At 40.6% G+C, this 27212-nt stretch overlaps 1 protein-coding gene and 1 long non-coding RNA gene across 2 annotated transcripts in view; both read right to left on the minus strand.

Annotated features, from left to right (window-relative positions):
- The window catches only part of LOC127184127 (uncharacterized), a 67237-nt gene that overhangs the window by 35556 nt on the left and 4469 nt on the right, over positions 1-27212 (minus strand). The gene's annotated exons all lie outside the window — the stretch shown is intronic.
- Positions 61-27212, minus strand: part of Lca5 (lebercilin LCA5) — a 46466-nt gene continuing 19314 nt past the window's right edge. The window contains exons 2-8 of the mRNA XM_051140374.1: positions 26330-26697; positions 22720-23249; positions 6031-6168; positions 5060-5156; positions 3788-3915; positions 2899-3028; positions 61-1130 (exon numbers count right to left, since the gene is read on the minus strand). Coding sequence (XP_050996331.1) covers positions 268-1130; positions 2899-3028; positions 3788-3915; positions 5060-5156; positions 6031-6168; positions 22720-23249; positions 26330-26528 — 2085 coding nt within the window. The 5' untranslated portion in view covers positions 26529-26697 and the 3' untranslated portion in view covers positions 61-267. The remainder of the gene's footprint in view (positions 1131-2898; positions 3029-3787; positions 3916-5059; positions 5157-6030; positions 6169-22719; positions 23250-26329; positions 26698-27212) is intronic.

Here is a 27212-nt window from a genome sequence, read left to right on the forward strand (position 1 = left end):
CCAGTTTAATGAGACCTAGCTGTAAAGCAGGAAAAAAATAAGCAACAACTCTCCTTTGGGTTCTTTTCTTTTTTAGAAGCATTCTTAGCAATGCACCTGTGTGGTATGGCATTATTTATTTAACTGTGCCATATTCAGCTGCTAAAAATTACTCCCTAATATGGCTTTTTTACCATTGAAAGTTTAAATGTTTATAATAAATACTGTATTAAAATACTTTAATATTTACAGTTGAAAAAATATATCTACTCTGTCTGCTCCAGCCAGTCATCTGAGTGTGACCTCTTTAATGTCCTCGTCAACAGAGTCAACGGCTGTGACTGTTGGCTTATTGCTTGTGTGCTTCAACCGTTGTCTGTTCGGATTCAAATTTCTTCCTTCACTGAGGAAAAAGTCCTCATCCTCATCATCAGGTTCCCGGACTCTGCCGCCTTTATCCCCGGAGGAGAAGTGAAGAGAGTCCAAGTCACCTCTGCTGGTGGCTAGGAGATGTGGGTCACTGCTCTTAGAGGGAACAGTGGTGCTGCTGGCGCTGGCGCCAAACAGCTGCTCCATCAGGTTCGCTTTTTTCTCTTTTCTCGCAATTAATTCTGCATTGTCTTTACTCAGGCTTTCCAAACCGTTGTTCTGGAAATCTAAAAGGTTACTTTTTTGGCTAAGTAGATTTGACTTCCCTGATGTTTTTGCAAATGAAGGCACATAGCTACCAAATGCAAACTCATCTGGAGGGGCTGGACTGTGCATCGGCCCTGGACTCCGGCCTTCTCCTCTGGGAGTTAGAAAACCCACATCTGGCAAATGATGTCCATTAAAGGATCTGTCTGAGGACTCACGGAATGTGTATGATTTGGGGCTTAGGTCTGGAGAGCGCAGTTTTGATTCAAAGTTAGGGAGCAACGGCAAAAGGGGCCGGTTGAGGTTCTGAGGATCTTTGAGTTCTTGGTTGATTTCGTTCAATTTGACAAGAAGCATTTCTGTCTTCTGTCTTTCTGCCTCGTCTTCGAGTTTATCAACATTCTCAGTTTGGTATGTTTCCATTTGGAACCTTCCAGACTCCAACACCGGCTTCTCTACTCTTCCTAGCAAAGACAACTTCCCTTTCTTCGTATCAAGTTCTTCTCTTTCCCACTCTGCATAAAATGAAATTTAGAAAAAGGAATTTTATAGCAACAAGTATTTTTAAATAGGAAAACTCAGCTACCATCCTTTGCAAAAAAAAAGTCTATTAATCTATATTTGACATTCTAAGAAAGGTTTAACAGACTTCGTAGTACTCTGTCTCCACACCTGACGTTCTGGATTAGAAAGTAGTAGCTAGCATGAACGGCACTTAGGAGTCACACAGCAGGCTCTCTTCTTCAGTGCAGCAGTAGGGAGGCTCTCTACTGTCGTACTGTACAATGCTTGGTGTGTGGTGAGACGGGCAGAGCAACGTCCTTAGCATACACTTTCAGGCTGAACTGAGAAAGCAGCCCTTACACAGAATTCAAACAGCAAGTGCACGGACTCAAATCAAGAGAAACTCTCAGTTAAATCTAAAATGAAGAGCATTTTATTTTTTTTTTCAAAATGCACTCATCTAAAGTATTCATTTCACAGACTAAAAACCATAAGCAAAACCACTCCAAAGTAAAAAAAAAAAAAAAAAAATTGACCCTAGAGGTGAGAATTAAACACAATTTATGATCAAGTTCTGAGGGAAGAAAATGCTTCAAGGTACATCTTGTGTTTAGCAACAAAATCACAAGATGGATAACAGACTGGCTAAAGGTGCCAGAGTTAAGGCTCCTGAGCTGTGGGGACTGTGACAGAGAACTATGAGAGAAAAGCCTGTGTGCGGAGAAAAAAACACACCAAGGTATTAAGGAACAGATATGAGGTGCAGAATTCATTTGCAAAGGTTTTGTTGTTGTGTTTTGTGAGTTTTTGCTTTGTTTTGGTTTGGTTTGGTTTTGGGGCTTTTTGCTTGTTTGTTTTGGCCATTCTTGTCAGTTTTCTATGATTTTGAAGTCATTTTCATGTGAAAGAATTAAAAATATTAAATTATTATAATTTTAGTATATGATATACATTTTGGTATCATAGTGACATCAGATCACCCCACATAAAATAGGGGGTGGGGAGACAGCCTAAGGTACCAGGCCACAATCTTCTACTATTTTATCCCTTTTCTTGTTCCCTAAAATATACTGACCATAACAATTTCTCATTCTGTGGTTTAACACATGAAAGTATCTTGCTCTGTCAACAGAGCAAATACAAACATCATTTCCCGTCCAATATGCATATTAATCACTTCAAGCAATGATCAGATCACAATTTTCTGTTCTATGAATTTCAACTCAAAACAAAGTCAAATGATTTCTCTGTATGCAACCACCATGGAATTAATGGGCTATGGAAGGCAGTCTGGGGCCCCGGTGCCGACGCCTCCAGCACATTCTATCCAGACAGAAATGAACTTCATTTCTACCATCCAAACCATGTTTACTGTTTCTCTGAACTTATAAGCAATGCTACTAAAGATTTATAATTTAAAATCAAACAAAAATTACAGGACTACTCAGGGCCCTGTAGATTACTGATTTTTGTGGTTCAGCTAATCCATGGCCTAAAAAGCCTCAAGGCCAAAACATCAAAGGGCTCTCTTGGCGATTTCTCAAGTTTTAGTTCCTACACAGGAATAGTTTTCCTCTTTGTGTTTCATCTAAATTCTCTGGAGGTAATTTATTTGTAATTCCTAAGCCCCAATAGCAACTTTCAGTCTTCATTTTCTTTCTTTTGTAATTTATTCAATTGTTCTGACTCCCCGTATCCCACACTCTGCTGCCGCCTCAGACTCTTGCTCCCTGCAGCCACTCACAGCAGTGGACCACCACGGCTCACACAGACTCTTACCGCTCTCCTGCTTCCAGGACTCCTGCTTTGCAGAGCATCCTTCCTGGCCGTCGCTGTGCTCTTCCTCTTTTCCCAAAACAGAATTTGGAATCTCTGCTCCCTGTTCATTTCGCTCTTGGTATTCTGGATACTATAAGGCATTTCAAAAAATGCAAATTTATATGGTAAGGGAAAAGCCATCTTTAAATATGGGGGATCATCCACTAAGTGTGATTACCAAGTTAGAAATTAAATGAATCTTCACTTAATAAATCAACAAATCACAAGTTACTATGTTTTGAAAGGTACTTAAAAAGGAAAGGACTATTTCCCATTAGCTATTTTTAAACTGAGATGAGGTTGACTTGCAGAACATAGGCACTGGCGGCCATATTGAATCTTTCAAATCTACTTTACGTCTACCCTAATTGACAATTATGTAGTTAACTTAAATAATGTTATAAAGCTATTTGATAGCCTGCAGTGTCGACTTAGAATCAGTTGTCCAGGAGACGCACATGTGAGTGTATCCCAGAGAAGCAGAGCTAAGGAGTGAGGCCCGTGCTGAGTGTGTGTGGACATACCCTAATGCCAGGGACCGGAAGGGAAACATGTAAGCACCAGCAGAGTGGCCATATTCATCTGCTCTTCCTGACTAAATGTAAAGTCACCAGTTGGCTCACATGCCCTGCCATCGTGGATGACAGCCCCTCAAGTCAACAGCCAGAATGAGCCCTTTCTTCCTTGGGCTACGGCTTCTGAGATTATTTGGTCAGAGGAACAAGAAGGTAGCTAGCACACCTTCCCAGAGGACACAGGACCGGTGAGAGGTGGAGTGTGTGCGCAACTTCTGGACGCATTTGAAAACAGCTTTCCTGGGGTTTGACTCTAGGCATTGCACTAAACTCACCGAAGAAAGATATTCTGGCTCATGCCATTTGGTCTCATGGGCTATCACAGGAAATTCTTCCAGCCCAAAGTCTTCAGTGGTCTGTACTCCTTTTGTACACAGGTCTGTAAAGTCACTCTGGCATGACACTACCAAGAAAACCATAAACAAGTTTTCTAACCCACTGAACGCTATTGATATATATTCAGCTGGCGATATTCATCTAAATGAGAGCACACACTTTGTTCGGGAAGGATTAACTAGCAATTGTGTGAGTTGAGGGCAATTATACCACAACTGCTAATAATCTTTTGCAAAGTTAATGCTTTAAATTTTCTATAACTCATAGAAGAATTATACTTTTGTTTAAGAAAAGTAAATCTGCATAATAATACACAGTGTAAGTGAAGTGGAGTGATATGTGGGATTTACTTTAACATACACTAGAAAGTGGAAGGGATGGATGAAATGGCAACAGCAAAGAGTACAATTGTTAAAGCTAAGTGCTTAATACTTGGGAATAATTATATATTTTATGTTATCAACATTACAATAAGGGTTGGAGAGATGGTTCAGTGGTTAAGAGCACTGGCTGCTCTTATAGAGGTCCTGAGTTCAATTCCCAGCAACCACATGGTGGCTCACAACCATCTACAATGGAATCTGATTCCCTCTTCTGGTATCCATAAAAACACAGCAATCATATACATAAAATATATAAGTAAATCTTTTAAAAATTACAATAAAGTTTTTAACCTTTTATTTTAAAAAGTTTATTTAGTGATAACATAAAAGCTCTCATAAAAATACTATCATTCTTTGTGATGCTTCAATACAGGACATATAGAAAAATTTTAAAGGCTGTATAAATGTATCTTTTTCATTTTGTAAATTCTATTTTTTAAATTTATAGGTATAAATGTATAGGTTCTCTCTGTGTCTGGTGCTCCAGGAGCCCAGAAGAGAGCGTCAGAGCCCCTGGACCTGAAGTTTCAGTCACCGTGAGGCACCTTACATGGGTTCTCTAGGGGACAACAACTCTCGTGACCCCAGACCATCTCCACAGCCCTACTCGTGACCCCAGACCATCTCTACAGCCCTCCGACATGTTTGTAATATCCTCTCCTTAAGAAAAACAAAAGCTCAAAGATTTGTGATTACTAGTCAAAGTGATTTGTAAAAACAAACAAACAAACAAAAGAAAACAGACTAAGTATATTCCAAGGACACTCCTCCTGAACCCCTTTTACTTTAGAACCGACAGTGTTGGCTTCAGCAGTCACCCTACTATACCATTTTTTCTTGCAATAACTTCTTTTTCTTTCTTTGGCGAGGACTTCGGCAGACGATTAGAGTATATGTTTTTTATATCCAATTCTCTCTCCTTTTCCTGAAAAACCCAACACAGAGAAGGAAGAGAATCAGTCTGAAATTAAACAAGCACCGTCACTGTGTTGACCAGTATGTTCTATATGACACGGAACCATCTCTAGGTCAGCTCTTCACCATAACTATCAAACTGGAGAAAGAAGTATCTCCTAGGAGGGGAAAGGAAAGAGGAGGAGGGGGAGGGAAAGGAAGGAAAAGGGGGTAAAGATGAGGAGGGGGAGAATGGAGAGGAGGAGAACACATACCACAAGTTCCACCCTCTCCCTGCACAGCGCTAGGAACACCTGCCATGCAGGTTTAGCCTCAGAGGCAAAGGTACAGTCTCTCCTAAGTGTGGATTTTGAGTTATTGGTGACCTAAAAGCTAGATCATGCATTCAGCCCACGAAATCTTCACAAATACGAGAATGATGCCTTTTTCTGACAACTTGGTCATCAAAGAGAAAATTATGTAAGATAATGCATAATTCTGTAGACTTCTGAACAAAACTTCAGCCCATCAGTGACCTCCATACAATGAAAGAGCCATTAACACACGGAGCTAATGTGAAGTGGGTTTCCTCTAAACAAGACGAACATGAACGCAAGGCCTCCTGGGCCATCCAAGAGCGCAGTGCACATGCTCACTCCAGCTTCTTCTAGGCCTCTTCACTATCCCGTCTGCATGGCTCCTGTTGGCATACACGGTACTTTACATCCCTGCAGCAATTATGTATACAATGCTCTCCTTTCTGAGCAACATATAGCAGTAGAATTTTATAGATTATATGGTGACAACTATGAAGTTTGTTTTTTTTTTTTTTTTTTTTTAAGTACTAGGTTTTCATGAGGTTTACGTGACAGGAGAAATAATGCAGTCTAAAAGAGCACGCTTACCTTTAACTTGTGATAGAGCCGTTGTAGCTCCTTCTGAAGAACTTTATTTTCATCATAAGCCTCAAATGCCCTTTTCCTTTCAGCAAGCAACTGCCGCTGGAAACTGTTTGTGCTCAGCTCGAGGTTTTTCGATAGCTCCTTTGTGTAACAACAACAACAAAGGCAAAAATAAAGCACGGGACTTAGCAGTGTCAGACACAGCTTGTAGCAGTGACAAGACTTATAGGCCAGGCTAAGCTTAGTGTTCAGGAGCAGAACACGAGCCAGGAAACAGGGCCACTAACAACTGGAAAGAAGCCTGGCTTGCTGGTCCTTCCCTGCTTTTCCTGATGATTGGCAGTCAATCCTTACACATCAGCCTGTAGCACTCAGTCGCTTGAGGGTGCAAAGACAGAAGTGATGAGGCAGGCCTCCAGAAATCACTGCTGGCTGGGAAGTAAATACCAAGATGGGCAACAGCAAGCAACCCAGGTGCAGAGCCTGACACCCTCTCAGGAAACTAGCTCTTCCCACGGTTTCTGAACATGCCTCATCAAGGTTATGAAGAATTTAGATTAAAATACTGTATTTTCAAATAAGATGTTATTTCCCTACCTTCTGGATGGAAAAAAAAAGTCTTATAAACAAAATATAAAATCACATATAAAAAAAAAGAAGAGAAAAGACAGTTTTAATCTCACTATTCAGTAATCATTCTTGCCGCTATCTCACAGTGCACAGCCTGAGCCTTCTGTGTGTTTCCCCCCGACACACACACACACACACACACACACACACACACACACACTCATAAAGCCTAAAGCAACATATTTTAGTACCACATTCCCTTAAAATGGAATCACATCCCATTTTTTAAATCAGCATAATTTATTTAACCAAATTCTGCTGTCCCAGTTTTCTGTGTTTCCAGTATTTCCCATAGTGAGTATCCTGGAATAACTTCAAACAGAAATTGATTATTTCCCCAGGGCAACGTTAAAAATGAAGTTTATTGAACTGTACTGAAATTAAGAATGCCTGTCTCTGAAAGAAGCAAAGTAAATAAAAAGCCATTTGGGAGGAAACAACTTATCTGACTTTTATATCAATATATGAACACACACACACATATATATATATACATATATATATATGTGTGTGTATATATATATTCAGTAATAAGAAACCAAACATCTCAGTAAAAAGTAGAGGAAATATTTGAACAGGTAATTTAGCAAAAGAAGACAGAGACAAATAGGTACCAAACATCAGGGTTCAGAATTGTTAGCTGTGAAGAAGATGCAAACTAAAGGCACAATGAAGAAATATTACTATCTGTTAGAATGTCTAAAATAGGAAATCTAAGGGACAATGGCTCATGGGCATCAACAGCTATCAACATCAATGCCCCGTGAGTGGGGATGTGAGATGCACAATGTAACCTGGGTTGACAGGGCAAAAGCAGGGGCTCTGGCGGCCCCAACCGGCTGGCTTGGCTCAGCAACTTTCCTCAATATGTCAATTAAGAAGTTAATGATGAAAAACAGAGAAAAGCAATTTATTCGGAGTGATTACACTAAGAAGGACAAGTTGCCAGGTAGACATCATGAACCCCAGAATGATCTTAAGAAGGACATAAAATCACCTACTCAGTATTCCACTAGCAATGGGTAAACTTGGTTTGGTAACAATAATGCATCAGAGAAATGCAAAATGAAGGATGTTTGAACCTGGGCGTGGTGGTGCATGCCTGTAATCTCAGATATGGGGGGAAACCTGACGCAGGAGGAGCCTGACCTGGAAGCCAGCCTGGGTTACATAGAAGATTCTCCCTCAAAAACTCCACAACATAACAACAACAAGGACATAGTACTACGCTAAAATGCTTTCTATAAAAGATCGACATAGCTCAGCACCATATTTTACTACAGGCTGGATCCTGTATTGTAGGAAGAAAGTACTATAAAAGAAATTAAGTCAACAGAGGAAAAACCTACTAGAATAAAAGAAAGTGCTGTACATATGCAAATCACAGTACTAATAGATTTAGGGTCAAGGGGCACGATAAATGTAATAGTATCTTTGGCTGGTAGGAAAGTCTATGGAGACTCCCCACTACTTACAATACATTTCGGCATGTCTTTAAAGAAACATTTTAATGAAACAATCAATCAATCGATCAAACAAAAAACAAAACCTAACTTTTCACCAAGTGAAGTATGTCAGAATCCTAACTCTTTTCAGAGACAGATTGGGGTAGCCATGGCTAAACAATTATGCAACCAACTCAAAGAGGCTGATTTGTTTCCATTCCTTCATTCTTTCTTAATAAAGAGGAAAATCACTAGACACCAACTAAACATCCTTGGGATTATTATTAACCCTACATTTGCTTAATGGGTCTGTTTAATGTTCTAACCACTATTCAGTATTGCTGCGGCTCAGTTCTGAAGACTTCAGTCTGGTGAAGGTGAGAGGCCTGATGTTCACTTTGCCAGCCCACCTCACAAGCCGTTGCATTAGAGGATCCTGGCAGACCACAGGCAATATCAAGGATTCTTCCTTACAAATGAATGGAAAGCAGTTTCTACGTGGTGTTCATCAGGCTTGTATTTCTCCAAGAACACCACAAAACAGTATTTCTCCTCTTCCGTGCAACAACCCTTTGACATTTTCCCTTAGTCTAACCCATGCCTCCATATTTATTTTCAAAACATTTCATTCCAGCGTGTGTGTGTGTGTGTGTGTGTGTGTGTGTGTAACACATATGTATGAGTGCCACAGAGCACCATGTGTAGGTCCAAGGACAACCTGTGGGAGTCAGTTCTCCTTTTCCATCATATGGGTCCCTGGGATTGAACTCAGGGCATCAGAATTAGCTGCAAGCACCTTTACCTACTGAGCCATCCCAAAGACTGGCTCTGTTTCAGCATGTCTTACATGACTTTTTTTTTTTTTTTTTAAATTTCCTGGCTGTCCTGTTTTCTCTCTGTGTGTCAGCTTATTAATATTTTGTACATGTTTTTATATGTAATCTGAGCAGTAAATCAGAGTCAGCAATACCTCCTACCCCATGGCTATTACCATCTCTGAATAACTGTCCCTTTGTTGGTGCTTTAAGCAGCAATACAGCCTTAAAAACTAAAAATTGTTCCTTTTTAGAACCTGAACTATTCAGCCAGAGGTTCCATAATAGATACCCACAAAGTTTTTTGTTTTTGATGAAGTTAATAGTTAGCCTTAATCGAGTTTTATGAGCTGTTTGGAGTCAAAATTTGAGCCTAGGGATATACTCCACTTTGATCTCATCATCACCAAACTAGCCATCCTCCATGTTTCTGGACCTGCCACAAATGCTCTGTTCACTCATTGTTTATTAATTCCGTTCCAGACAGCGTATCAAATACTGTGAGCACAAACCTAAACTAGGTTGGTTCCTGACCATTAGGAATCCAGACAATTGGAACGCTCAAGGGAACAAGGTCTGACATGACAGCCACAGCAGCACCTGGGGGCGACACTGTGCTGCTCACAGTAGCTTGTCTGCAACAAACACGCATAGACTCGTAGATCCGCCTATAACATTATTTTCAGTTAGTTCGCATTTCCTCAATGAAACAACAAACATGAAGTGATGAAGAAATGGACGAGGACCCAAGTTTGAATCCCCAGCACCCAACATATACTTTTCAGTGAAAAGTGAAACAGCAATTGTTATGCACATGCCTGTCTGTGGTAAGAAGGTTTGGGGTGACACCGACACCCTGCGAGGGGCTTGCAAGGCAAAGGTTCTTAGGAGATGCCTAAAAAGCGCAGACTGAGGGAACCACACACACCTCACTGCAGAACCTCTTCACAGTGTTAAAGCCCCTCTTAGTGCTTCCGTTACTTCTTCAGTACAAAGACTCTTACGTTAATATTAACACAAAACTAAAACAATTCCTGTATCAACTGAGAAGTCTCCACGGATCCCCAAACATAACTGCTGAAAGCCAATAAGTACACGTGCACTAATATTTAATTCTACTAGCGCGTGTGCATGTGTGTATGTGCGTGTGTGCACGTGCGTGTGCCCTGGCCATTTTTAGAATCGTTTTATAGCAAAAATTAGCAGTGACCACAGTTTTCCTTTTTTAAGCACTTCATGCTTTCAACATTAAGAGTTTTTCTCTCTGTAGCATTTGACGCTAGTTATATGGAGAGGACTGGAGTTCAATCCCAGCACCCATACTGGGCGGTTCACACTTAACTATAACTCCATCTCTGTGGGATCCCACGCCCACTTTTGGATTCTGCAAGGACCTGCATTTACACATCTACATACCTCCACTCATATATACACAAAACTAAAAGTACAATCGTTTTTGTTTTGTTTTGTTTTTTATAGACAGGGATTCTCTGTGCAGCCCTGGCTGTCCTAGAACTCACTCTGTAGACCAGGCTGGCGTTGAACTGACAGAGATCTGCCTGCCTCTGCCTCCCGAGTACTGGGACTACAGGTGTGCATCACCACCACCACCACACCACCACCTGGCTTAAAAGTAAAATCTTAAAAACAAAACAAACAAACAAACAAACAAAACTCTCAACTTTGATCAAAGGAAATGAAAGATTTTCCAACCTAAAAGTATTTTGGCACATGGAAGGCTTAAACATTACGACTTCGGGGCCAGTGAGATGGCTCAGAAGATAAGGTGCTTGCTCAATGACCTGAATCCAGTTTCTAGGGTCCACATGAAGAAGGAGAGAACTCAAACCCATAAGTTGTCCTCTGACTTCCACTAGCGTGACAGGGCATGCAAGCTGCCACATAGACACATAGAGGTACATATAAATGCACATGCTCGCATGCTTGCACATACACACAAACACAATAAATAGATGATAGAGACAGACAGACAGGCAGACAGATAAAATAAAATAAAAAAATAAGTATGACTTAGATCCATCAGATCTTAGACCTTAGCTCAGAGTTCTACCATTAAGGAGATTTAGACTGAGACACAAAACAAGAGGACAAGAACAGAGGTAAGCTGTGGATTTAATATCCATTGCTGCCTTAGATCTGCTTCTCCTATTAAACGTAACAGAGAAGGAGGAGGCAACAGCAGAGCTTCTGTGGCTCAGAAGGTCAGAGGAGCTTTCAGAGCAGAGTCTGACCACTAGAGGAAGAGGAGGCAGGGAGAGAAGGATGGGCCTAGCTGGCCAGGGAGAAAAAGGAAACTATGTTTAATTAGTCCTTGTTTCTTAAGACTGTTTACTCAAGAAACAGTATTGTCACAAGAAAAGCACCTGCCTATTTGAGTCAGCCCAGGAGTAAAAGGAAACTGAGTAACAGCCACCTAAAGAAAAGTTTACCCAGACTTGCTTTCACAGTGATAGACTGTGAGCACCCAAAGTCTAGATAGTATACCTTAAGTTTTAAAATAATATAAAGAATATCTACTTGATTAAAGTACTATTTAAATATGCCTCTGTCTTATAATTACTGTAAACATCTGTGGGAGGCTGGGCTGTCTGCATATATTTTTATGTGCATCTCCTATGTACCTGGTGCCTGTGGAGGCCAGAACAGGACATGGGAAGTGGAGTTACAGATGCGCTGTCATGTGGGTGCTGAGAACTGAAACAGGATCCTCTGCAAGAGAGACCAGCTCAGCCGAGCAGTGGTGGCACACGCCTTTAATCCCAGCACTCAGGAGGTAGAGGCCAGCGGATTGCTGTGAGTTCAAGACCAGCCTGGTCTACAAAGTGAGTCCAGGACAGCCAAGGCTACACAGAGAAACCCTGTCTCAAAAAACAAAACACAAAGAGAGAGAGAGAGAGAGAGAGAGAGAGAGAGAGAGAGAGAGAGAGAGAGATTGAAATATTTTATAATATAACCAAACACTTATTATTGTTTAAATGAGTTAAATAATTTTTTAAATATTCTAAATTATAATTCCTAATGTGGACAGCATCAGTAGATGAACCCACAATCAAAAACGTTATTGGAGAATGGTTGTCAATAATTTTTAAAAGTTTGAAAACCACTGCACCCTATAACTAAAACACATTTCTCTGCTTTCAAGTATTAAATTTTATATTAATATATTAAAAAACATAAAATAAAATAGGACTGCTGTTTTGAGAAGGAAGAAAACAATAAAGAGCAGTTATGCAGAGGGATGACCACAACCAACACAGAGCAGAGGGTTGACCACAGCCAACACAGAGCAGAGGGATGACCATAGCCAATATAGAGCAGAGGGATGACCACCGCCAACACAGAGCAGAGGGATGACCACAGCCAACACAGAGCAGAGGGTTGACCACAGCCAACACAGAGCAGAGGGATGACCACAGCCAAAACAGAGCAGAGGGATGACCACAACCAACATACAGCAAAAGATGACCACAGCCAATAAAGTGCCGTTATGCAGAAGGGTGATTACAGACAACAGTTTGTTGTTATTCTGTAGACAACAATGCAAAATGCATCTAAAAAAAACTGTGAGAAAGAATTTTTAAAGTTTCCATGTAATATATTCACATAATAAGACATAACATGGTATCCCAATGATACATTCAATTTTTATGAGTGCATCAGTTTTAATTTAAATGTCATTAATAAGATGAATGCACGCATAGTCTTGTTGAAGTAAAACCCCAAATAAAGGCATACAGTAATTTTAAATAAGAGTTACACATGTGGCCTGATTTAGGCGTCAACTCTTTGTAGAGTAGTTAGAAAGATTAATTCCCTCAAGCAGTTTCACCTGGTACATTCTGGGACTGGAGCAAGTGCTACTATAGGTGAGCTGACTCCTAAAAAACAGAGGCCGACTCCCAGGGCAGTTGACTCCATTGAAATCTTTGTAAGTTTTTGTTTGGGTGGTTTTAGTTTTGTTTTGTTTTTCAAGACAAGGTTTCTATGTGTAACCCTGGCTGTCCTGGAGCTTACTATGTAGACCAGGCTGGCCTTCACCTCCTTTGCCTCCCAAGTGCTAGGATTAAAGGCACAAGCCACCATTGCCCAGCCTGAAATCTTTCACTATTTATCTCTTTAAATACATATCCATTTCTAAATTATTGATCACACCCCTAAACTACTGTACTCCCATGCATCTTGTCACTCACATCAAATAACAAAACAAGCTTGCAACCACATTATAGGCTGTTTGTGGGGAAAGGCTGCCAGCATTCGACTACGTAAGCTTTGTTCTGCCGGGCGTTGTGGTGCACGCCTTTAATTCCAGCACTCGGGAGGCAGAGGCAGGCGGATCACTGTGAGTTCAAGGACAGCCTGGTCTACAAAGCAAGTCTAGGACAGCCAAGGCTACACAGAGAAACCTTGTCTCAAAAAAACCAAAAAAAAAAAAAAAAAAAAAAAAAAAAAAGAATGTTTCCCTCCACTTCTCACAACAAGTGCACGTGATGAGAGGAGCAAACACTGTGGCCTGACTTTCTTACAAACATCAAGCTGCCTTCCCCAAGTTCAAGCCTGAGTACAGAATCCTAAAATTAAAAAATATATACAGTGAAATAAAAGGAAACTAAAGCCCCACCGAAATGAAAATAGCACCCTGAAGTTAATACAGAACCATAAAATACCTGGAAAGCCAAAGCATTCCTGAGAAAAAAAGAACGATGCCAGAGGCTCAAGCTAAGTTACAGAGCTATAGTACTAAAAATAGCATAGTACTGGCACAAAAACTGACATGGAGATCAATGGACCGAAACAGGAGACCCAGAGATGAGTACATACAACTATAGCCGTCTCTTATTGATGCCAGGAATACACACTGGGAAAAGACACCATCTTCAACAAATGGTGCTGAGGAAACTGATGGCCATATGCACAAGAATGAAACTAGACCCATAGCACCCTGCACAAAAACTAACTCCAATGGATTAAAGAGCACGCTGTGAACCTTAAGTGGCAAAACTGCTAGAGGAAAACACAGGCAGCATGCAATAGCCTGCAGGTCTAAGAAAAGGCTTTCAGATGGGACTCTATTAGCTCAGGGGAAGGCCAGCTCAAGGGAACACCCCCAATGAAAAGGAAGCTCACAGAGCAGAAGAGAACCGTCGTCACCTCCATGTCTGATAGAGGATTCATATTCAGACTATTTAAAGAAACAGAAAATAAAGGCAAGGAAATAAAAGGCCCAAGTTAAAAATGGACTATGGATCTGAACAGAGAGCTCCCAAAAGAAGAAAGGGCCTGACTTCTCCCTCCACAGATAATTGCTCAGCCATGTTCACTGCTGCTCTGTTCTCAATATATATACATATATATATATATATATATATTTATTTATATATATATTCCCTATGGAACATTATTCAGCTGTAAAGAAAATCAAATCATGAAGTGTACAAGTAAATGGATGTAACTAGAAGTCATTACACTGAGTGAGGTAACCTGGATGCAGAAAAACAAAAGCCACATGTTTCTGCTTATTTGTGGATCCTAGCTCTGAATCTTTAGATGTGAGTCTGCAACCTGGGGTCACTGCAGAAACGATGAATGGAGTGAGGGACTGGGGACCAGAGGGGGAGGAGCTCTGAAGAGGTGGGTAGTAAAACAGGGGTGCTATGGAGGGGGAAACGAAAAACGGTGAGGGGGAACTTTACCTGAGGAGGAGGGAAGGCAGGCAATATTGAGGAGCAGATGGGAGGAGGGATACAGGATACACAGGATGATTGGAAAAAACATAGGGAAAACACATTGTATTTACTTAAAATATACATAAAACACATATTAAATAATTAAAATGAAATTACACCACTTGGATGATATGTTTCCTCCAAAGAATCACAGGCTAACAAAAACCCCAGAGCAAAAAAAAAGGAAACCTCCCTTGTTGGGGTTGGTCTGATGTATTCTTACTGTTTGCTGTCTCAGTGCCCCACCCGGACCTTGCCTAAGAGCCTAACCTGTTTGACCAATAAAAGGCCTTCACACCTGGGCAGGGCAAATGGATAGGCGTGGCTAAGGTTCCAGGGCTTGAGGAGACAGAGAGAATCTTGGGAAGATGAGAGACCAGAGGAGAAGGAGGCTGCACTATCATGTGTTAGGTGGAGGAGAAGCACATGGTGGCCGCCGTGGATGGAGGATCTGGCCCAGATGAAGAGCATTAGTAAGCATTTGGGATTATGGATGGGAGGCAGCTTCATATAAATTATTAGAACCAGATGGCATGGGATTGGGGCAGGGATTCCATACCTGCCCCATTCTGGGAAGTAGTTTAGGGGATTGATATCTGCCTAGGCTCAGGTTAACTAAGGCTATTTTAAAATATAACCAGTGTCTGTGTCTTGATTGATTGCTAGCAAGTTAGAAAATACTGCCGTAATAATAATTATAGGCCTAACAATAAACATTAGGCCATACTGATAAATTAACTGCAACACTCCCTTCCAGCCATTTGTCAGGGAGTTCAAGGAGTCTGAAAACAATACAGGTTTGCTGTTGTCCCTGACTGCCTCCCAGAACTTGAAGGTATGAACCCATTGCGGAAGACAACACATTCTTCAGACACAGGACATGGAGAAATCATGCTGGAAGTGACCAGAAGTTTCCTCCCTAAGAACTAGCTCTCATAGTTTTTCTCAAGGTGTTACACAAGTTGCCAAGAGAAGCACATAAAAGTCCTACCCAGCCATAAAGCCTACAACCCACAATAATGACTAGCATGGAAAACATATTCAGGGTCTAACAGTGACACTAACATCTTGGGGGTAACCCAACAGTCACCTACTTGTTCTTAAAGTCTGATTGACAAGAGGGGATTCAAGTCTGGAACTGTAAACCTGGCCACCTTCCTGTGATTGGTGAGATCATGGACCGTAGAGGAGAACCTACTAGCATCGTGCTCCTAGGCCAGTAAACCTCCTAACTAAATACCTGTTCCTTATAGCCACAATGAGGGGTAGCTCTAACCCTTCAAGAAGAAGCTTCTCTCTTAGCAGATGGAGACAACCGCAGAAATCCACACCTGATCAAAGTGCAGAGAGCAACTGTAGGTGCCAATCCTTGTCAACAGAAACATCTATAACACAACCCCTATACTTAAGGCTCAGGGACACTGTGAAAGAGGAGGCAGAAAGACTGTAAAAGCCAGAGGACCACGTCATCTGCTGCAAGATTCTGTATTCTATATGACAGGGAAGTTGCACCCATGAAATATTAAGCAGTATGATCTCCTAAACAACACTCGAACAGTAATACCACCAGGTGGCATACCAGCATGGATGGGGGAAATTTCAAAAGGCCCCATGCACTGATGAAGAGCTACAGGCAATGAATGCGCCTGGGAGAGGGAGAATCAACGTCCCCCAGGGATAAGCCCCCTGATAGGTTATCCAATCCCACGTCATCGCTAAACACGTGTACACATGAGCAACACTGAATGGACTCAGCGGGTTATATTTACTTGTAATATAACAATAAGTAAAGAAGTCACACAGTTGAGAGGGAGTGGAAGGGGGCACACTGGAAGAGTTAGAGGAAGAGAGTATGGGATATAAGTGATTATAGTACACATGTATGAAAATTTCAAGAATTAATAAAATAACATACAATCTCAAAATCATCCAAGATGTGATATACAATATGAAAACCAGGTTAATTAGTATAATATGCCCAAGATGCTAATTATATGGGTACATGTTAACTGTTTATGTCACAGAAAAGAAATATATACAACTGCTTGAGACAATGAATATTTTGTTTTATTATTGTAACCATTTTTAATATATGTATTAGTCTAGTAAAATATAAGATACTCAAATAAAATAAGCTGAAAGATATAAGATTTTTGTTTTGAAAGTACAGATGTGGACCATACACAGATAACATATATTTAAACAAAGAGGGGCAGGGAGTGCACAACTGCTGGCGCACTGCAGGGATGCTCCTGAAATTGCCAGATACAGCCAGGCCACCCTTGATTTTCAGTGAGTGTGCAGAATGCAATATCACAATCAGGCTCCTACCAGCTCCCTTAACCAATTCCTTGCTTTTGCCATCGCCAACTGATCTAGAGGGAAAAATTCATTTAGAGTGGATAATGCAAAATTTAAGAAGCCGAATGGGACATAAAAGCAAAAGCCACATTTTGCCAAATTATAAAGTCAATAACAACTATTTGAAGTTCTCAGTTGATTAGTGAGATTAGAAAGGAAATAATTACACATACTGAGTCAGACAACAAAGATGTCAGGAAGAGTAAAAGAATAAGCTAAGAGGTAAAGAAGAATTCCCTTGGGGGAGCTTCAGAAGACATCACTCAGAAAAGAGCTAGTAAGGTGCGGGAGCAGATGTGTCACCATCAATTTAGCACAAGAAAGACACCAATTGCATATTAAGCACTGACCCCAACATGACTTTAACTCACAGAAGCAGCTCAGGTCAGAGCTACATAAAACATTCAACTGAAAGAATCTACTTTTTTACAATAGAAATAAGTTTTAAAATTAAAAAAAAATGTTAGAAATGATCTGAGAAAAACCTAAAACTATTTAGAAACCAAAGATGAGTCAAACGCATGGAGACACATTGCACTTAAGAGTTGGCAAGTTCTGTAGTTAAGGTGGCAGTCACTACTACGAAATGATCTGTGCACAGAACAATTCCTATCAGCGCTCCAGGACGTGTTTGCAGACACCGACAAGCTCACTTTTAAAAACATGGAGAGATGGCTCAGCAGTTCAGAGTGCTTGCTGCTCTTCCAGAACACCCTAGTTGTGCTCCTAGCAGCCAAATCAGGTAGCTCAAAACTGCCAGGGGATCTGAAGCAAACACAGGAACACGCACTCATGCTGATGGAGGAAGGGCCATCTTTTCTTTCTTTCTTTCTTTCTTTCTTTCTTTTTTGTATATTAGATCTGTTTATTTTATATTTGCAAGTATTATAGTATCTTTGTGTAGAATATTTTATAATACTACCAACTGTAATAATACACTGGATGCATTAAAATTGATTATTTAAGCTAAATGCTTCAATTATATATTTAATTACATAATATTTGCAAAATAAAAACTATGTCTAATATTTGTTCAGAATGTACAGAATGCTCTCTTTCAGAGAGCATACATGTGTATTATTGATTTAAGAGTAATCACAGTAAAATGCTAGAAGATAGCTTTTATTTAAATTCCATTAAAGAAGAGCAGAAACTAAGGATTATAAGCTGAAAGATGTCTAATAAGATGGCAATGCATCATACATAAAGTGGGTATGACCTAGTGACTCTTTTTGCTCTTATTCACACATTATGTATAAAGAACATACACTCGTTTTATACAGATAAAAACAAGGCATGACTAAATAGCACTTGACTATTTCTTTCAAAAAAGAGCATATATTTAGATTTTATACCTGCTTAGAATGAAGATTAGTGTCTGTTTAAGGATCCAGATAAGCCTTTGAGTCCTTGCTCTCTGTGTATTCAGTTTCACCCACAGGACAAAAACAAACAAATAAAAATAAAAAACCAAAACAGAACAGTCAACATGGAATTTCTAATGGCACCTGAGCAACTGAGACCAGATACTTGGGCCTAACCTCAACTCCTTGCACAAAAATTAAACTCAAAATGAACCTCAGCTTTATATGTAAAAGATAAATATAGTGTTTATAAAATATCGAGCTGAATGCCTTAGGTATTCATATTTTTGTTGTTTATTCCTCAGTAAAGATTAGAAAAGAAAATACTTTTGGTCACAACACAGAAGAAAATCTTTATGCTATAAGCAAAGGACATTAGAAGTGAATTATTCTTGACTTAACACCACAGTGCACTAGACCAACAACAACAAAAAAAATTGTTAAAGTGGACCACAATGAAATTCCAATCTTTCCCTCTTGAAATATCTTTCCATCTGTGAAGACAGTAAGAAAAGTTGCAGAGTGTGAGAAAAGATTTGCAAACCATACATTTTTTAAAAGGTTTGTATCAAGAAAAATAAAGAACCCTCAAAAATCAACATAAACAACCACACACAAATAATTCATGTAGCAAATGAGAAGAGGAGAAAAACCTACAAGAACAAAATAAAAAAGAGACTTAGATGTTTAGCTCCAACATCTTAGAAAAAATGCAGTTTAGCAGTACAGTGAGGTGCTGCAGGCCCATGAGAATGGGCTAAAAGACGGGGTTAAAACCAAAATGGACTGAACTAGAAATTATCATAATGAGTGAGTTAACCCAGAAGCAGAAAGAGTCAAATGGTATATACTCACTTATAACTAGACACTAGCCCAAGGGGCATGTCCCATGAAAGTCTTCACTTACAGGAAAGTGGGATAGATGAGAGGACATCCTTTTGGGACTCTAGGTGAGAAAAGTGTGGGAGAATGGGGAAATAGAAGGATCTAGAGGGTCCTAGAAACCTACAAGTAGAACGCTATGATGGGTAGATCTGAGCCCAGGGGTTCTTCACAAACTATGGCAGCAACCAAGGACAATATGTGCAGTAAACATTGAACTCCTACCCAGATCTAGCCAAGGGACAGGTCATTCTCTACAGATGAGTGAAGAGTGGGGACTGACTTTCACATAAACTCTGGTGCCCCATATCTGACCACGTCCCCTTGATGGGGAGGTCCAGTGGCACTCAGGGGAAGGACAGCAGGCTACCAAGAAGAGACTTGATACCCTATGATCATATACAGGGGGAGGAGATCCCCCTCAGTCACAGTCATAGGGGAGGGGAATAGGGTGTAAGTGGGAGGGAGGGAGGAATGGGAGGATACAAGGGATGGAATAACAATTGAGATGTAATATGAATGAATTAATAAATAAATAATTGAAAAAAAAAAAAAACCCAAATGCTCACAGGTGGAGAAGCGGAGCAGCAAGGCCCTGCTGACAGGACATCCTCTGGCGCTGTTCTCTAGAAAGTCACTGGCATTTCCATACACAGACAAGCAGACATCCTACAGTCCCCGACATGTGCTTCCAGGTACACATCCCAGAGAAATGACAGTCATGTTCATACAGGAAGTCTGTACATGGATGATCTTAGCAGCTGTGTTGCTTAGTATATAAAAACTAGGGGTGACAGCCTTCAATTGCCTATCCCATGATACTCTGTCATCACACTGTCAAGTACTACTCAAACCAAAAGCAGTTGACTCATCCAATAACTGGCATTAGACTGTAAGTGATAGCAGTGTCAAACCTAAATAGGAAGCAACTCCAGTTATACAGCATTCTTGAAGTTACAGAATTATATGGCATTGCCTATTACTCAATGTCTCTAGTTAGAGAGGGAAGGATAAAAGGTGTCGCTGATCTGTATCTTGACTGGAGCCATGGTCACAAAAACCATGCATGTAATGAAACTGTGCATCACAATACACTTGAGTGCAAATACAGGCAAGGAAAGCTGAGGAGTTAGTTGGATCATTTCGTTGTGTTAGAATCAACTCCCAGATTCTGATAATGTGTGCTGGCTATATGGCAAAGCGAACAGAGGATCCTTGTATATAGTTTCCTATGCATGTCCACCTACAGTAACAGGAAGTAAAAAGGCAACACAAACAACAAAAACAGTTTTCTTGGTTTTTCAAGACAAAGCTGTGTAGCCTTGGCTGTCATAGAACTCATTCTGTAGACCAAGCTGGCCTCAAATGTATAGAGATCTACCTGCCTCTGCCTCCCAAGTACTGGGATTAAGGACCTGTGCCGCCACTACCCAACTACCATTTTTAAGGTTGTCGGCTCTTCTTTTTAAGAGACAGGCTCTTGCTATATGCTCAAGGCTGGCTTTGTTTTTGTTTGTCTTTTTCTTTTATCATATACATTTATATTATTACACATATATACAATAGATTATCTATAGCAAGAAGAACCATGACACAATCAGGAATTATATAAATGTTACATTCTTAGTGTTTTGCCTATTTGTATTTGGCAGCCTTGAAGAAGACATCTTTCCTATCTTGGTGTATCTAAATTTCTGAATGTAAATCAATCTCCATCACATATTGTCATTATCATGGTCATGTCAATTGCTAGTCTATTTTTATCACAAGAATATACATCTTAGGTGCAGCAGATAGATATGACTCTATAGAAAGATAAGGCCTTCAACCTCCCCCTCCCCCAGAAACATCTAGGATATGGCATTTTAAAATAGTTTTATTACTATAAAGATACATTGACAATGAGACAGGTTAACTCCTGGCAGCAGCCAGCCAACCTCAAAGAGGATGATGAGCATCAAAAAACCTCCTTATGGAGATAGCTTCAAATGTGGCAAACAAGCCACTGGGGAAAAATGTCTTCATTTCTACCATAGACAGAATTCTGCCTAAAAGGGGGCAATCTTCGATGCAGGCAGAGTTGCTGACCAAACTCTGCCAAGACAGGGTAAGCAAGTCCTCAATAGTTCCTGCCTTACAAATATGTCTGTCAGATATATTGGGCCAGAAGGCTGAAGATGTTCCAATATTATAGAGAGTTTTAGACGACTATTCAGCTAGAAAACTGTCTCTGTCATCTTTTCAGTTAGAAAGCTACTAACCTGCACTCCTGGCATACTCAGGTAATCAAGTTTATTCCTTCTCAAGTCTCTGAGGGAGTTGAAGACCAGGTAGCTTAGTTTTACAGTGAAGCTTAGCTGTTTAGGGGTTAAGATGCTCGTAGGTCTAGATAGGTATTCAAGGCTGGCTTTGAACTCAGTCCTTCCTCAGCTTCCCAAATGCCAGTTACATACACATGCCAGCACCCCAGGCCTCTCTCTCCTCGATCCCCTCACACAGCTTGGTGCTCATGCACACAAAAGGCCCCACACAGTTTGACTAAACCCATACATAGCTGTGTGTCATCATGCTTGCTTCTCATTGCTCCCTTCCTCCACTGCCCTCCCTACATCCCTTAAGCCATGTGGTTCCCTTTTTTCTGTCTTTTTGCTTTAGCTGTTTTTAATCACTGCATTCTATGACCTTCTCTCTGCTTCCTTACGATCTTTCCCCTTCCTCATGAACTTCCAGCTTTATGGAAAGGGAAGTTTTGTAGAGAGTATTGACCAAACAGAATATTCCTAAAATGACTAAGATTCAAACGTATCCATCAGCATGCATGGATTATTAATAACATAGACAATCTTTGACATCTAGCTCTTAAATATATACTCTCCTGTGTAAGTGAAGGCATGTTGACACGTGTGTGCATGTGTGTAGGCCAGAGAGCAACCTTGGGTTGCCTTCCTAGCGGCTGTCTACCTTGGTCTTTTTCACTGGTACCTGGAGCTCACCAAGTACATCAGGCTAGCTGCTTAGTGAGCCCCACGGATTTGCAAGCTATTTTAAAGTAAGTGCTGAGGGTGGAGCTCAGGTCATCCTGTATGAGGAACAAACACTCTAAGCAGAACTCCCAGCCCCTGAATACATACTCTCAGTTGTCCCTAATTTCTTTTGCGGTTTTGTTGCTGTTATTTGAGACAGGGTATCACTATATAGCAGTGGCTGGCCTAGAGCATAGACCAGGCTGGTTTCAAACTCACCATGATGGCCTGGACTCTCTGAGTGTTTGGGCTAAAAGCCTGCACCACCAGCCTGGCTCTGTCCTTAATTTCTATCCCAGAAAACTAATATTAAAAACAACTTTCAGGTCTAAGCAAAAGCCGAGCTGCAATGGGCTGTTTGATCAGAGCCTGCAAAACGCCCCGTGAGAACCTACCACAGAAGCCAATGGGAAGGCCAACAATTTTACCTTAATTTTTCTCTCGGTGTCATCTAATTTTAACTCTGCCGAAACTAGTTTCTTGGCCAAATCATCTCGTTCTGGTAGGTGTCTGGCCTCGGAGATCTTTTTCAGTTTCTGTAGGGAAAATTTTGTCCTAAACAGTTCGCCTTCTGTGTCTTTTACTCTCTTCTCCGTCACCCGTTCCTTCTCCTGAGATTTCCGTAAGCGTTCTTTGAGCGCAGTGATCTCGTTGTTATGGCGTTGTATAAGCTGTGAGATTTCACTCTCTGCATCCTCAAACTTATTGAGCGCTTTCTCCTGGCGGTACTGAAGGCTTTTCAAAGCTTTGTTTTCTTTCAGCAGCTGGGCTAGCTTGGCCTGCAGTTCAGACACTTCATTCTGCAACTCGTTGATTTTCAGAAGCCTTGCAGAAAGGACCCGCTTTGTTACGATGTCGGGATCTTTCCGAAGCGGCTCTCTGTTGAGGCTTTGGGACCGGAACCCCACTCGGGCTCCCTTTTTGCTGGGAACAGCCTTAGGACTCACTTTCCTAAAGGCTAAAAGAGAAGAAGAAATAATGTGAGTGAGAGTCAGATTCATGCTACTGTTTACCCATTCAGAACAAGTGGATCCACATATTTTTTAGTTTTTGTTCTTTAAAAAAATTATTTTATAGGCTAAGTGTGATGGTGCATGCCTTTAATGCCAGCATTTGGAAGGCAGAGCTAAATGGATCTCTACGAGTCGGAGGCCAGCCTATTATCTACACCAAGTCCTAGGCCAGCGAGAGCTATGTAAAAATTAAATACCAGGAAAATTTTTTAAGGTCTTGATTTCTATTTAAAGAGGTTTAGGGGTGAGAGATGGCTCAGTTGGCAAACTATTTGTCACACAACACAAGCAACAGAGTTTTTTCCCAGAACCCATGTGAAAAAGCTAGCCATGGGTAAAAGCCAGGCACGGTGATGTGAATTTGTAATCCCAGCACTGGGAAGGCAAAAACTGGAAGATCCCTGGAACTCACTGGCCAGCCAGTCTAGCGCACTTGGGCAAGCTACAAACCAATGAAGTTACTGTCTCAAAAAACAAGGTGGTTGCTCCTGAGGAATGACACCCAAGGTTGTTCCAACTCACACACACACACACACACACACACACACACACACACACCACAAAGACATTAACACATAAATAAAAGTCATTTCTAAAGCACACAGAATTCTTAAAAGTATACATATTAAATTATAACTTTTCTCAAAGTTTTAAAAATATTTTCATTAAAGATTTATTGAGTGTAAGCGCCAGTAATTATATATAGGCCTACTCTTTAAAAGAGGTACCTAAAAACCTAACAAAAGGTTAAAATGCAAACAAACAAACAAACAAATCAACCTGCAAGTCAAAAGTCCACACCAGACTCAATCCCATTCTCTGTCTACTGCCTGTGGATCAGAATATAAAGCTCTTGGCTAGCTTTTCCAGCACCATGCCTGCTCAAGCTCCACCACACTCCCTGCCATGATAATAGGCTAACCATATGAAACTGTAAGCAAGCCATCAGCTAAATGTTTTCTTTTATGTGAGTTGCCTTGGTCATGGTGTCTCTTCACAGTACCAGCACAGTAACTATGACAGAAGTTGGTACCAGGAAGTTGGTGCTTTGAGTAAGTAAGAATGGTTCCCACGGGCTCACACATATGAATGTTTGGGCCCCAAGTTAGCAGAACTACTTGAGAAGGACTGGAGGTGTGGCCTTGTGGGAGAAGGTGTGTCACTGGGGGGTGGGCTTTGAGGTTCCAAAACCCCATGCCAGGCCCAGCCTCTTTCTTTCTCTCTCCCTGCCTACCTGCCACCATGCTTCCTTCCATGACAATCACAGACTAACCCTCTAAAACTGTATGCAAGTCCCCAATTAAATGCTTTCTTTCATAAGAATTGCCATCTCTTTCGAAAGACACCTTGGTCATGGCATCTCTTCACAGCAACAGAACAGTAACTAAGAGAAGAAATTGACTCCGTTGAGTCTTGTTGCTTGCTCTAGGAAAGACAAATGACCTGAGTTTAACTCAAAAGACAGAATGTCATGGAGAGGGGAGCTAATAACTGAGTTTTCTGACTGCGGCTGGGGTTGTTTTTCATGTTTCTCCTCAGATAAGGTAAGGCTCACAAGCTTCTTACTCCTTAGCTGGAGAGCTTCCAGGGAGGGAAAGGAAAAAGTACTTCTTGCTCACAATATCTTAGATATGTAAGTTATCCTCAGCAACAACAGGCATTTCCTGAGGTTCAACTTGACAAGAGGTCTGCAGTTATAAAGAAGCTTAAGACCATACTCTCAATTAATTAAACTGTAAGAACCAGATTCAGAGGGAGGTTAAAAACAAAGATGATGCTCAGAGAGGGGTGGCAGAGCCAAAAACAGAATGTCAGTAACTAAAGGAATCACTCAAATGTCAGGGGATGGGCATCCCAAGGTGCTGGGCCAGGGTCCAGGAAGAGGCAGGTCTCATGGGGACACATATTCTTTATGGTTTTCTTCTTTTTTATTAGAGGGAATGTGTGCACATGTGGAGATCAAAGGGCAACTTGTAAGGTTGGGTCTCTCTTACATAGTTCCTGAGTCAAACTCACACCCTTAGGCTTGAGCAACAAATACCTTTTACCTAATGCTGAGCTACCTTACTGGTCCTCTTTGTCATTTCTAATGTGTAAACATTACCTTTCAAATTAATATTGGTAATGAAAATTTAATTACGCCCTTTTTTAAGTCAGTTGAATGACTGTCATCCACAGAATAATAAATATAATCTGCTACCATTGGGATGTGGGCATTTCATGATGTGGCTTCTGTTTTTTCTCAGCCCCCAACTTCTCACTTCCTGAGAAGTGGCACCTGCAATGTTATTCCCATCACTGTGCCACATGCATCAGTGTCCTGATCACTTCACTCAACATAGCTTATCGTTCTATGCTGTTCTTAAGACTCTGTGCATTTTATTGCTCAGTACAATGGGATTTTCCAGACCCACACACTTAGTAAAATGAAAGTATATATATAACATTACACAGATAAGCGTGCTCCAGAATAAGACCATTTTAATAAGAATAGATGTTTAATGATAATCTAGTCCCCTTTAAGTTAGTGAATAGTAAACAAATTGGACGATTATCCATTGTCCTAAACCCATCCTGAGGTTTCAGTTGTACATTTCAGGGAGCATTGTGTTACCCACCTAAGGCCAACAGCTCTGACCATAAAAGCACCTCATAACCCATTTATGTCACTGTTTTCAGTTGCTTTAAAAAACAAAGATACATAGAAGCACAACTGCTTTGCAGGTTTTGCCTTTACAGTAAGTGCCTCAGAGGTGACAAGAAAGACATTTCCTTAGGAAGAAGAGAAAACGAGCAGTCTTCTGGTGCTTTCTTCTGTATGACTCGGAGTATATAAATGGTAACAGAGTAATATGTAAATATAAGCAACATAGAAGTTATGAAAATAAAGCCTATTTGAAATGCAAATTAGCCCACTGTCCACATAGCCACATACACACTTAAAGAAAGAAAAGCTTCATTCATGCAGGTCTTTGCTGCGCTGTACCTGAGTGTCCAGGTGCCTGGGTCTTCTCTAGACACTTACTTTGGTGTTGCACCTGGTTGTCTGACAACTGTCTTTTGGGGTGCTTCTCTTTAGTATTCACATATGAAGATGAACTGACAGGCGATGAGTGGCCGGAAGACTGTGGTGAGGATGCAAAGTCAGACGAATAATGAGAGAAATGGTGCTCGCTGGCTTTTCTTTCTGGACCAGTCTCTGGACTTCTGGCTCTCTCCCCCATTGTTTGGAACAATGGCTTCTAGTCACATAGTCTTATAGATTCGTGAAAATACTGAGGAATATTTTCATAGGCTTCATATCCTGCTAATAATATTTATTTCTGTGTAGTTTGGTTTTTTTCACAATAGGTCTGTACTCCACATCAGTAAACACAAGATACACTTTAATCCCTATAGTGAGGAAAGAAAGCAGACTCATCAATAGGTCATGAAATAATTTCTCTCATCAAAAGGAGAGTGACTAAAGGCAAAATAATTTACAGCATACAATGATATAGAAAAGGCTATTGTTTATATTTTATATATTAGTTTATATATTTGAAATAAGATATGTTCTGTAATTGCCTAGAAAGTAAATATTCCTTCTGAATAAATATCAACTAATTTTGATTTCCCATGAATTCTCAGAATTATAAATATAATCTTGAAAATTTACAATAAAATTGACAGTGTGTGTAGGGGTAGTAATTTAAAAAAACTGCTAGGGCTGGAGAGATGGTTTAGAGGTTAAGAGCACTGCCAGTTCTTCCAAAGGTTCTGAGTTCAATTCCCAGCAACCACATGGTGGCTCACAAGCATCCATAATGAGATCTGGCTCCCTTTGCTAGTGTATATGCAAGCAGAACACTGTATACATAATAAATACATTTTATGAGCTAATAAAAAAATACCTAGGATTGACTATA

Source organism: Acomys russatus, chromosome 32 (genome assembly GCF_903995435.1).
Source record: "Acomys russatus chromosome 32, mAcoRus1.1, whole genome shotgun sequence".
Classification (NCBI taxonomy): domain Eukaryota; kingdom Metazoa; phylum Chordata; class Mammalia; order Rodentia; family Muridae; genus Acomys; species Acomys russatus.